Here is a 13,114-nt window from a genome sequence, read left to right as displayed (position 1 = left end):
TCTGCCCTTCATTAAGATCATGGCTGATCTGGCCATGGGTTCAGCTCCATCTACCTGTCTTTTCCCCATAACCCTTGGTCACCTGCTATCATATTCTCCGAAGAAATATTACGACCGCATGGACCCCAGCCCTAAACCTGTTGATTTAGAGGCAAGTGTGCTGTTCACCCAATGTAGCAAGGAAAAAGAGGGCTGACTTTTATATTCTGTTCATACTTTGACAAAGGGAAACGTGTTTTATTTTCCGATTTCATCAGAAACTTAGAGAAACATTTAAACTCCGCCCTCTCTTGGCGTCCTCTGGGTGAGCTGTTGCTTAGTTTGACCCTGTAGGCTTTCCGTCGCTGTTTCCTTCCGGTGGCATGGTAGCCTTGTTTCTGCTGCATTGATCCGGTGAACATGGTCGTCTTGTGTGCCCTGCGAATCGCTCGAACCGGGATCACCAGGGTAAAAATAAATTTCTATCCGGTTACCTCGACACCGATGAACGATTTTAATAAGGTTCCGGGGGAGAGAAAACAATCTGTCGAAGGCCAGAGGCTCCGTGGTAAAACTAATGTGCTGGGAGGGGATGATGGACGGTAAGGTTTGGCCAATTAAAAGGGAGATTTGCCGGGCTCTTGTTATCTCATTGGAGGATTTCAGACCCGACCCTCCCCCCTCAGCCGCTGTGGATTGAATGGCGAGCAGGGAGAGACATGGGTCTCCTGCAGGGAGGCCGAACAGCAACATGCAGAGGGCCAGTGACTATTTTAAATAATCAAAATAATTAGAGTGACAGATCTTCATTTATACACCATGCGTTGAAAGAGATTCTTTGGAAGAGCAATTGAATATCTTCAATTTATGAAGGAGAAATCCGGTGGGGAAAGACAGTGGAACAGGGGACACAAGACTGCAGACGCTGAAACCTGGACCAACACAAAAGGTGTTGGAGGAACTCAGTCGGTCAGACAGCATCTGTGGAGGGGGAATGGACAGCAGACGTTTCGAGTCGAAACCCTTCATAGATGGTACCTGACCCACTAAGCGCCTTTTGCGTTATTGGAAAGCTCTCTTGAGGGGCTGGCACAGGGATGACGGCTGAACGTTATCTTCTGATGTTTTCTAACCTGGGGTTGTGGAGATTGGATCATTAGAAGCAGTTAAGGTGGAGATAAATGAAAGTTTTGAACGATCGGGGAATTAAAGGTTTTGTCGAACCGGTACAGAAGAGGAGTTGAGGCTTGAGGTAGAGCAAAATGATCATATTAAGTGGTGGGGTAGGTTTGAGCAGTCGTTGGCCTATTCCACCATCTTGTGTTCTTAAGCTGATAAAATTTATACTCTTAAGTCCAATGATTTTCACTTTTTAATGAAAATGCAAACAAGTTGAACTGTTAAGTTTGCAGAATGATTGGCAATCTCCTGCCAAAATAAATTAATATTCATGTGTAGGGTTATAGAACATAGAACATTACAGCACAGTACAGGCCATTCAGTCCATGATATTGTGCCAGCCTACTCTAAGATTAGTCTAAACTTCCAATAGTCCTCCAATTTTCTATCATCCATGTGCTGATCTAAGAGTTTCTTAAATGCTAATGTATCTGTACTATCCACGCACCCACCACACTCTCTGTAAAGAACTTACCTCTGACATTCCCCTATATTTTCCTTCAATCATCTTAAAAATTGTTTCCTCTTATATTAGCCATTTCTATCCATAAGACATAGGAGCAGAATTAGGCCATTCAGCCCATCAAGTTTGTTCTGCCATTCCATCATGGCTGATCTCAGATCCAACTCAACCCATACACCTGATAGTTTCCCATCAGAAAACTCTCAATTTCTGCTTTAAATATACCCATGGACTTGGCCTCCACCGCAGTCTGTGGCAGAGCATTCCACAGATTCACTACTCTGACGAAAAAATTCCTCCTTACCTCCATTCTAAAAGGTCGCCCCTCAGTTTTGAGGCTGTGCCCTCTAGTTCTGGGTACCTCCTCTCCACGTCCACCCCATCTAGTCCTTTCAACATTCGGTAGGTTTCAATGAGATTCCTCCACATTCTTCTAAATTCCAGTGAGTACAGGCACAAAGCTGCCAAATGCTCCTCATATGTTAACTTCTTCATTCCTGGAATCTTCCTTGTGAACCTCCTCTGGACTGTCTCCAATGATAACACATCCTTTCTGAGATATGGGGCCCAAAGCTGTTGACAGTACTCTGCAGCCTGAATAGTGTCTCATAAAGCCTCAGCATTCTCCTTGTTTTTATATTCTATTCCCCTTAAAATAAATGCCAACATTGCTTTTGCCGCCTTCACCATAGCGTCAACCTGTAAATTAACCTTCTGGGAGTCTTGCATGAGGACTCCTAAGTCCCTTTGCACCTCTGATGTTTGAACCTTCTCCCTATTTCAATAATAGTCTGGACTATTGTTCCTTTTACCAAAATGCATTATCATACATTTCCCAACACTGTATTCCATTGCCACTTTTTTGCCCATTCTTCCATTTTGTCTAAGTCCTGCTGCAATTGTATTGCTTCCTCAGCACTACCTCCCCCTCCACCTATATTTGTATCATCTGCAAACTTTGCCAGAAAGCCATCAATTCCACTATCTAAATCACTGACAAACAATGTGAAAAGCAGGGTCCCAATACTGACCCCTGAGGACACCATTAGTCACTGGCAGCCAACCAGAAAAGACCCCCTTTATTCCCACTCGCTGCCTCCTGCCTATCAGCCATTCCTCTATCCATGCCAGTATCTTACCTGTAACACTGTGGGATTTTATCTTGTTGAGCAGCCTGATGTGTGGCACCTTATCAAATGCCTGTCCTGGCATAAAGTCTCTGGCTGTCCACTCTATGCTTCTTTTTTGTATACCTCTGTCTAGTTACCTCTCATCCTCTTTGCTCCAAAGAGAAAAGCCCTAGCTTGCTCAACCTATCCTCACAAGACATGCCCTCTAGTCCAGGCAGTGTCCTGGTAAATCTCCTCTCTAACTTCTCTAAAGCCTGTATATTCTTCCTATGGTGTGACTAGAATTTAACTTATCTAAACACGGGAGATTCTGCAGATGCTGGAAATCCAGAATCACACGCACACAATACTGGAGGAACTCAGCAGGTTGGGCAGCATCTGTGGAAATTAAATAAACAAGCCAATGCTTCGGGTGGAGACCCTTCAGAGTTTCGGCCTGAAACATCAACTGTTTATTCATTTCTATAGATGCTGCCTGACCTGCTGAGCTCCCCCAGCATTTTGTGTGTGTTGTTCTGAACTTATGCTGAGTTTCAAACTGAATTCCAATAATCCATATAAGTGAAAGTTGAGAAGTTCGGAAAGCCAGACAGTAAGGGAACTTCCTACCTAATGCAGAGTTTGATTTATTATACAGGTTTTGTATTCATCCTGCTTTGCTGGGGAAATCTTACGAGCTTGGGATTCAGTGCCTTTCTCATACAGAAAGAGAAAGCTATTAAGCATAAGCTCCCTCCTAGCTTCAATACTAATGGAAGGAGCCTGGTAAAATGCCACTCTTTGAAGCATATTTTTTATTGGCCCCACAAGTTTCTTGGTACGCTTTGAGGGAAGTGCCCCCGCTGAGGAATGTTTGAAATGAAGTACTCAGCGTGTGAGAAATGGCAAGCACGGGCTGCATCCCCTCACTGCTTGCCAGTAAAATCAAGATACACTGGATACCTTCCTCTGTAGCCCAAAGCATACGTTAATCTGGAACTTTATAAAACCCTAGTTGGCTCAGACCTAGAGTACAGTGTACAGTTTTGGTCACTATACTACAGGAAGAATGTGATAACAATAGAGGTAGTGTAGAGGAGATTCACAAGGATATCACCAGGACTGAAGAATTAATGTTGGGAGAAAAGGTTGGTAAGGCTCAGCTTTTTCCATTTGGAACAGAAGTGGCTGTAATGAGATGTAATTGAGGAGTGCAAGATCATGACAGGGAGAGCAAGGAAGGCCTATTCCCCTTAGCAGAGAGGTTGAGAATTGAGAGACATACATGAGAGTGTTAGAAGTAGAAGCAGCTGTAAGGCATTCAGCCCTGATGCCTGCTCATGCCTGATCTTCCTCAGTGCCCCACCAGTTACATGTCATTTCAGCTCTCCTTTGCACTCCCACACTGACCATTGCTATGGAGCGGGCAAGCTCAAATTGGAAGAACAACATCTCATATTCCTTTTAGGTAGCCGACAACCCAATGGTATTTGTGTTGAATGTTTTTCATTTCAAGTAACCTACAGCCCTGGTGTTTTCTTCCCACAGGCATTCACCTCCCCACCTAGTTCTTGAATGTTGGCCTTCATTGTTAGAGGGATTGAATTCAAGAGCAGGGAGGTCATGCTGCAACTATACAGGGTACTGTGTGCAGTTCTGGTCTCCATACTTGAGGAAGGATATACTGGCTTCGGAGGTGGTGCAGAGGAGGTTCACCAGGTTGATTCCAGAGATGAAGGGGTTAACCTATGAGGAGAGATTGTGTCGCCTGGAGCTATACTCAATAGGATTCAGAAGAATGAGAGGGGAGATCTTATAGAAACATATAAAATTATGAAAGGGATAGATAAGATGGAGGCTGGTAAGTGAGTCTAGAACTAGGGGGCATAGCCTCAAGATTCAGTGGAATAGATTTAGGACGGAGATGAGGAGAAACAGCTTTTCCCAGAGAGTGGTGAATCTGTGGAATTCTCTGCCCAGAGAAGCAGTAGAGGCAACCTCATTAAATAAGACACAATTAGATAGATTTTTGCATAGCAGGGGGAATTAATGGTTATGGGATAATGACAGTGCAGTCGAGTTCATGGCCAGATCAGCCGTGATCTTACTGAATAGTGAAGAAGATTCAACAGGCCAGATGGCCAACTCCTATTTCTATGTTCTTATGTACTCTTGTGCCTTTGTTCATCCCTCCTATCCACTACCCAACTTGCTTCCACCTGCACATTATCCCCTCCCGATATGGCTCCATCTACCACCTTCTAGCCTTTAGCCTATCTTCCCACCCGCTGCACTGCTATACACTGGCAACCTTTCCCGTTTCCTCTCAGTCCTGATGCAGTCTTGATCTGAAACATCAAACTGCACCCTTTGCCTCCACAGACACGGCTTGAGCCACTGAGTTCTTAACAGCATTTTGTGTTTTGTATTTAGAAAGTGCTGGATGTGTTGTAGACAGAGCTGGGAAGTAGGATTGGGCAGGATTCAACTGCACAGTCACCAGAATGGCCACTTCTTGTGTCATATATTTCCATGATCCTGCTTTGTTGATTGTGGGTGGGGGAGTGAGTGTTGTCCATGACTATGGTCTTTGACTGAATATATTTAACAATGGGGTAGCATCACACAAAAGTTAAAGTGCAGGCTACAGATGGAAAGATTAAAATCTGTTGATCCTATTAGAGATTTTGGTTTTGTCTTCAGCAGATCTTCTCTACACAACCAGCCCAGTTTCTCCACTGTTCTGGGGCTAGATTGATAGTAGCTGATAAAGATCTTCTCATTAAACTCCGGAAAAAGACAGGATACTCATTTACAAATTGTAAGAAGGCTTTGGAGAAGTTTAACAGTGACCTTCAACAGGTAGGTGTAAAGTAAAGGGCTGAACGGCCTGCCACTTGTACCTCTTATACCCCATTATTACCCCATCATGCATTTAAATCACCTTCTCCTGTCTTGAAGACTATTTTATGGATCCTTTGATACCTTGCCTCAAGGGATTGTTCTTCAATTGCAGAACTTGAAAATTTCAGCAAGCTGCTCATTAGCAAACCTGGCTCAATTGGAGCAGAAGCCCAGCTAATTACTTTTGTACCTCTCTCTAATCGTGGTGTGTTCAGCAGCCAGCAGTTAGCTTGCTTAGAAGGAGCTAACTTCATGCAGACCAGAAGTCAAACCGGGAGGTCCCTGGTATATGTATCATAACAGAGAGTACGCTGCACGTAATCTCATAGCCATAGGTTTTAATTCTGCCACTGATGGTGCTTTGAACGTAACTTTAACATTCATTCAGCCAATATTGTACTGCAGAGTAGCTCATCCAGAGTGAAGGAGCATAAATCAATTATTCCAATTCAAGCCATCATTCTTTGTGTGTGAACCTAGAGATTGATGGCAGACAATCCAACAACTGTCGAAGGTGTTGTGCCAGGCCTGTCAGTTACAGTGAAGACACAAAAGACTACAGATGCTGTAACCTAGAGCAAAAAAAATATTTTCTTTAACTAATGTTGAAATTACCCACCAAACTGAAGCTCAGTAGTGCTGAACTCTTCTTGCTTGTCTAGTAGCTTAATTCCAATGCCACTGATCTCCTGTTAAATACTTAAAGCAGGCAGTCACTTTCCCCAGGCTAGCCATTGAACCAAGAGTTCATGCTTGTGCTGTTTCTTGTATAGAACCACCAATGAAAAACACGAGATGTAATGGAAACACGTGCTGTTAATGATCAAACTCCCGATGCCCTGAAGATGCTAATGCTGACACAGAGAGTCTTTCACAGCCTCCAGGTTTTACAAAGATCTTTCCAGCAAATGAACTACTTTTGAAGTGTAGTCGTCTTGTCATGTAGGAGTAAAGCACAATATGCACCTCTTCCATCATTTGATCAAGCAGTTGATCAAAGTATCTGGCTTGTTTTCTCTTGGAGATACGAAGTCCATTTTCAACTCATGGTTTTGAGGAAAGTTGATTTTCCTGTTAACATCAACTGCTTGTTCTCTAGTTGTGTAATTTTAAAAATAGATGAGAAAATATATAACAGCAGAACCATTGACTCGGAATAGGTACACTGGGAAATGGAAACAGAAAATGGGTGGCTGACTGCAACTGAGGATCCGTCAAGTTAATGAGGGCAATCTCACCACCATCTTCTCATGGGTGAAGTGATTTACTGCCGGGTAACTGGTGATTAACATCGACTTCTTTTCAAAGGCTGAAGCCTGGCTGCATGAACAAGCCCACAAGGAAGGATGGAGTAAAGCTTCTAAACTGCAAGGCCGGAAGACAAAGGAGGGTCTTGTTGGATTGCTGCAGGATGGAAACTTGGCTGTGCTGGTGGAGGTAAAGATGAACAACTTCTGAACAGTAAAAAATGTATTACATTACAGAATCTGCTGTACTGACAGACCCTGCCAGTCTGGCCCTTTCAAAGAACCCTTCAGCTGGCCCCACTCATCCCGCTGTTTCCCCACAATCTGGTGCCCATTCTATTCCTTTTGAAGTACCACTGAATCTGTGCACCCCGGCCATTCTGTATGGCTGCTGTGTCTGTTAAAGTCACGGGCAGGAAAATTCCCTTTGAACAACACACACACAAAATGTTGGAGAAATTCAGCAGGGTCCGGCAATGGAGGGGAATAAACAGTCAACATTTCAGGCCGAGGGTCTCAGCCGAAAGCATTGACAGTTTATTCCCCTCTATAGATGCTGCCTGGCCTGCTGAGTTCCTCCAGCATTTGGTGTGATTTCTGGCATTTGCCGAATCTCTTGTGTTCAAAATTTCCTTTGAAATAGTTAAAATGAAAGGCAGATTGGCAACCAGAAAATTGACTTTAAAAAAAAATTGAAGCGGCAGAGGGCGGTGACAACTTTTTAATTATGATGTTCTGTATTCTAATTGCATATAGAATGCCATCTGAAAAAACACTGGAAGCAGATTCAATAATAATTTTCAAAGGGAATCACAGACATACTTTAAAGAAAGAGAACTCCAGTGCTTTAGAGAAAGTGGAGCTCAAGTCAAGTTGAGTTTATTGCCACGTGTACATGAGGTACAAGTACAATGAAAAACTTGTTTGCAGCACCATCACAGTAAAGGATTGCAAAACAGATATTAGTGCAATAAAACCCCACAATCAGAGACAAGTTCACGGTAGGTTAAAAGGTGGTCCATAGTGATCCTTTGCTGAGATGGTGATAAGGGTTGGTTCAAGAAGCTAATGGTTGAGGGACGTAGCTGTTCCCGAACGTGGTGGTGTGGGACTTCATGCTTCTGTGCCGCCTGTCCGATGGTATCATTGGTGGAGATCCTTACTGATAGATGCCGCCTTCTTTAGGCAAAACATCCTGTCAATGTGGGAGAGAGCTGTGCCAATGACTGACAAAGCTGTGTCCACTACTTTCTGCAGCCTCTTGTGTTTCTGTGTGTTGGAATTGCTATAGCAGGCTGTGGTGCTTTGAACAGTGCATCTCTGGAAGTTAGAATATTTGGTGACGTGCAAAATTTCCTCAAACTTCTTGAGGTACTGGCATGCCTTCTTTGTGATTGCATCAGTGTGCTGGGCCCAGGACAGGTCGTCCAAGATGTCAATGCCCAGGAATTTGAAGCTGCTTACAAAGAGAGAACTGGCACGTGGTCTCCTGACTTCCCCTTTCTGAAGTCAACAATTAGTTCTTGGTTTTGTTGACGTCGAGCATAAGGTTGTTATTGTACCACCATTCAACCAAGTGTCCTATGTCACTCTTTTATGTTGACTCATCACCACCTGTGACTCGTGGGATAGCTGTTGAGAATTGACCCTGTTGTGATGGGCTGAATGGACTCCAGTACTGTCTAATATTGCACCCTTGTGTGTATCAAGTGGACTTTTTTTTAGTATAATGTTCCTTCCCTTGCAGGTCAATTGTGAAACTGACTTTGTTGCCAGGAATATGAAGTTCCAGCAGTTGGTGCAGCAGGCAGCTGTGGCCACGATGGAACATTGTCGCTCCAAGCAGGCAGATACCATTGATTATACCAAGGTTTGTCCATGTTTCTGTCTCTTTTCTGTCTATGCCAGTAGATACCCATTATCATTGTTTGAGTCTCCAATCTAAGAGACTGAGCAGTCTATACTATACATGCAGTCTATACTGGTTTGATCTTGATACCCTCATTGATAGGACACTTCTATTTAAGCCCAGAGGACACAGGTGCAGACCAGCGTTCTAGGTTTAAGGACCCTTCCAAGTGGGAAACAGGTGGAGTTTAACTGGCTAAACCTGTGCAGCTGAACTGCTTGGAGGATTGGAAAAACCTTTCATTGCTGAGCCAGCCAGTACCACACCATCTCCAGGCCATTCCCTCTGTGAAGCTGTATTTGAAGAATCACCCTCCACTGACTGTTCAAGCCGTGGGAGTGCTTTTAGCGGTTTACAGCAACTGATTAACTATTAGCAATACCCTGGGTTCCAACGTTGAGTGACTGGGTCGGAAGAAAATTCGCTGTAAAAAAAGAGATTATTAGGGTTGGTTGCATTTTCCATACTTCATTATTAAGGACTAGTGGCTTCCCACTGTGACATGAATGCAGCAATTGCAGAAGCACAAGAGGAAATAGAAGGACAATGTTGAAAACACCCAGCAACATCTGAGGTTGACACTTCAGGTGATGAAAGGAACACCCACAGAATGCTGGAGGAACTCAGCAGGTCAGGCAGCATCCATGGAAATGAACAAACAGTCGACACGTCAGGCCGAGACCCTTCCTCAGGACTGGAAAGGAAGGGGGAAGACTCTAGAATAAAAAGTTGGGGCAGGGAGGAAGAAGGATAGCTAGAAAGTGATAGGTGAAGCCAGGTAGGTGGGAAAGGTAAAGGGCTGGAGAGGGAGGAATCTGATAGAAGAGGACCACAGGAGAAAGGGAAGGAGGAGTGGAGAATAGAAGAAGGATTAACCAGCAGGGGATGCAGAGGAGACAAAGGAACTGAGAAAAGGGAATAGCATTTTTGCAGGAGACAGGGTGGGAAGAGGTATAGTCAAGATAGCCGTAGGAATTGGTAGGTTTATAAAGGACGGTCAACAGTTTACTCCAGAGATGGAAATAGAGAGATCAAGAAAGAGGAGGGAGGTGTCAGAAATAGTACGAGTGAATTTAAGAGTCTGGAGAAAGTGGGAGGAACTGAAGAAATTGTTGAGAGTGAGGACCAGTTCTGCCAGACGGAGGAGGGTGGTGGTGCAGGGGAACTGGTTGGTTCTTTCGTTGAGAAAGGAGTGGAGAGCTCTAAGGTCTTGATCGGGGATAGAAGTATATAGGGATGGACAAGTGTATAGGAATTGAACGTTATGAGGGGATGGAGGGCATGAGAAGTGTCACGGTTGTAGGTAGGAAGGAACTGAACCAAGGAGGATAGAATGAAGTCAAGGTATGAGGAGCAGATGGAGACAGTCCGGTTTGTGGATCTTGGGTAGGGGGTCAAAGTGAACAGTGAAGGAACTATGAGTTTGGTGGCAGTGGGAATTCTCCAGAGTGGATGAGGTCAGTGATGGTGTTGAAGTTTCTGATGGTCCAGAATTGAGTCCTCTTCAAGGGATAAGGATGAGGTGGTGTCTGAGAGTTGCCGCCTGGCCTCAGCAAGGTAGAGATCAATCCACCACAAAGGACCTGAAACAAATGCTGTTTCACACTGCTTGACCTGCTGAGTATTTTCTGTTGTATTTCAGAGTTTCTGTGTCTATAGTATGTTATTTGAGTGCTGGATGGAATGCCAAACTTGTCACCTAAGATACTATGTCTTGGGGATTTCTGCAAAGTTTGATATCCCCTATGAGTTCCTCAGAAGGCAAGTTCTGGAGGTTTGCTGTGCTATCAGGGATTGACTTCTTTCTAACACTCTTCACCATCCTTCTATTGAGGCAGGTTTAAATTGTTCTGTATTTTCCTCTGGAGGTATATGTATTGGAGTATCAATATGCTGGTGTCACAAAGTAATGATAGGTGGTTTCAAAACTACAGTAAGATGTACCAAGTGGAAGCACATAGCTGCCTCTTGGAGAGAGGAGGGAAAATAGTGTCATAAATCATCATGTGCTGCTCTCAGTAAGCCCTTCCATTCTGTTTTGCAGGCTTCAGCTCAAACTGTCCAAGGATGGGTTGGGAGAGCATTTCCAATTAGAAGTTTGTATATATTGAAACTTTACTCATTACTTTGCAGAGTTTCCTTATGGCTGAAGAAATAAAGCAGTTGAAAACAAGTTTAGACAACCGTGCTCTCGCTGACCAGCTCGCTCTGGCCATTGGTAAGGCTGGGGGTGCAATCTCAGCTCAATGACCTGTTCTACCTTTATCCTTGGGTGACGTACACGAGGTATCTTGACTTTATTTACAAAGAGCCATCCTGTTTTTTACAAACATTTTAACTTTTCCCTTTTCTAATAAAATCCTTTCAGGTAACCTTGGTGAGAACATGGCAATCAGAAGAGCTGCCTGGGTGGCTGTGCCATCTGACTGGTACATTGGCACATATGTTCATGGAGAGCTGCCAGCAGATAACCCATCCCTCGCAAAGATGATGTTTGGAAAATACGGTGCGTTGGTGGTCTACAGGGCCCTGGAACAGAATTCCAAAGTAAACCTGCCTGAACTGGGCCGCAGGTTGGGACAACATATTGTGGGAATGATGCCTCTGTCTGTGGGGTCGATGGATGACCCGCCTGGTGATGATTCAGAGACCAAGATGTTAGCTCAGCCATTCCTGCTGGACTCTGGCACAACGGTGGGGCAGTTCCTGCAGACAAGCGGTGTGTCAGTATTGGACTTTATACGATATGAATGTGGCGAAGCAGCTGAGGTGGGCCAAGCTGTATAGTTAGAGTATTGTAATGCATCTGGCAAAGTGTAACAGTGCATTTCATTGTCCGTTTTCAGATGTTAGAATAAAATAAGAATATGCATCCTATTTAGTGAGGATTAATCAATCTCTTTTTCTCCTCCCTTTTTAAAAAAGCTAGGGCTAAATTGTTTGCCCACTTTCCCTCTGATGTTAGGTCCTTTGTGCTGGGAGAGTTTAAAGAAATCCAGTGCAAGTGACCATTCTTCATTGGGGATGGGCTTGCTTTAGGAGTGACTGAGGTGGGCCACATGCACCAGAGTCAAACACAATATCCATAGGTATGTATGATCAAGCACAGGTCACTGAATAGTGCTGGGCATCAGGAAACTTGACTGAAGTTACCGGAGCCCAAAGACACTGAGGTCATCATTAGTGACTTCACTGGAGATTAAAAGGAATATAAAGGTATATATTCAATGGCATTTACAATGCAAGTATGTCCCAAAGACACTTGGCAGGCCAATGAGACTAGTTCCTGTTGTAATATGAGAGACTAATCTGTGTACTGCAAGCTCTTGCAATCACCAATGAGATGAATGACCACACTGCATATTTTAATATTGTTGCCTGAAATACTTAAATACCAGCACTAGGACTTGGAGACAACCCCCTGCATTGTTTCAAAACAGTGACATATGATCTTTAACATCCACTTGACAGAGTAGATTGGACCTCAATAAAGTCTTGAATTGACTTTATTACTTACATCCTTCATATGCACGAGGAGTAAAAATCTTTACATTATGTCTCTGTCTAAATGTGCAATTTATAATTTGTAATAAATAGTATGTACAACAGGACAGTCAATATAACAGAGAAATACAATTGTATCAGCATGAATTAATCAGTCTGATGGCCTGGTGGAAGAAGCTGTCCCGGAATCTGTTGGTCCTGGTTTTTATGCTGCGGTACCGTTTCCCGGATGGTAGCAGCTGGAACAGTTTGTGGTTGGGGTGACTCGGGTCCCCAATGATCCTTCGGGCCCTTTTTACACCCCTGTCTCTGTAAATGTCCTGAATAGTGGGATGTTCACATCTACAGATGCACTGAGCTGTCCGCACCACTCTCTGCAGATTCCTGCGATTGAGGGAAGTACAGTTCCCACACCAGGCAGTGATGCAGCCAGTCAGGATGCTCTCAATTGTGCCCCTGTAGAAAGTTCTTAGGATTTGAGGGCCCATACCAAACTTCCTCAACCATCTGAGGTGAGAGGCGCTGTTGTGCTTTTTCACCACACAGCTGGTGTGTACAGACCACGTGAGATCCTCAGTGATGTTTATGCCGAGGAATTTAAAGCTGCTCACCCTCTCAACCCCAGATCCATTGATGTCAATAGGAGTCATCAATGGATGAGAGGTGTATGGAGGGATATGGGCCAGGTGCAGGTCAGTGGGACTAGGCAGAAAAATGGTTCTACAGGAGCGCAGGCAGTGTCTGCTTCGCTGATACTGTTCTCTCTTGGAGGGGAATCAGATGAGAATACTATCCACCGAGTCATGAAGGAGCCAGAACC

General features: G+C 44.2%; 2 protein-coding genes across 7 annotated transcripts in view; one reads left to right on the top strand and one right to left on the bottom strand.

Moving 5' to 3' along the window:
• Nucleotides 1-13,114, bottom strand: part of avil (advillin) — a 100,047-nt gene that overhangs the window by 6,325 nt on the left and 80,608 nt on the right. The gene's annotated exons all lie outside the window — the stretch shown is intronic.
• Nucleotides 316-11,667, top strand: tsfm (Ts translation elongation factor, mitochondrial). 2 transcript variants are annotated; one of them, XM_073071351.1, is made up of 6 exons: nt 316-447; nt 5,434-5,592; nt 6,943-7,071; nt 8,629-8,751; nt 10,924-11,008; nt 11,159-11,667. In XM_073071351.1, the coding sequence occupies exons 1-6, from the start codon at nt 400-402 to the stop codon at nt 11,575-11,577; spliced, it is 963 nt and encodes a 320-aa protein (XP_072927452.1). In that variant the 5' UTR covers nt 316-399; the 3' UTR covers nt 11,578-11,667. The 2 variants fall into 2 exon arrangements, with proteins under 2 accessions (XP_072927452.1, XP_072927453.1); XM_073071352.1 differs by having other exon boundaries at nt 332-447; nt 5,437-5,592.

This window comes from Hemitrygon akajei, chromosome 18 (genome assembly GCF_048418815.1).
Source record: "Hemitrygon akajei chromosome 18, sHemAka1.3, whole genome shotgun sequence".
Classification (NCBI taxonomy): Eukaryota; Metazoa; Chordata; class Chondrichthyes; order Myliobatiformes; family Dasyatidae; genus Hemitrygon; species Hemitrygon akajei.
The sequence above is the reverse complement of the archived record's forward strand: the minus strand, read 5'-3'. Positions and strand labels throughout refer to the sequence as shown.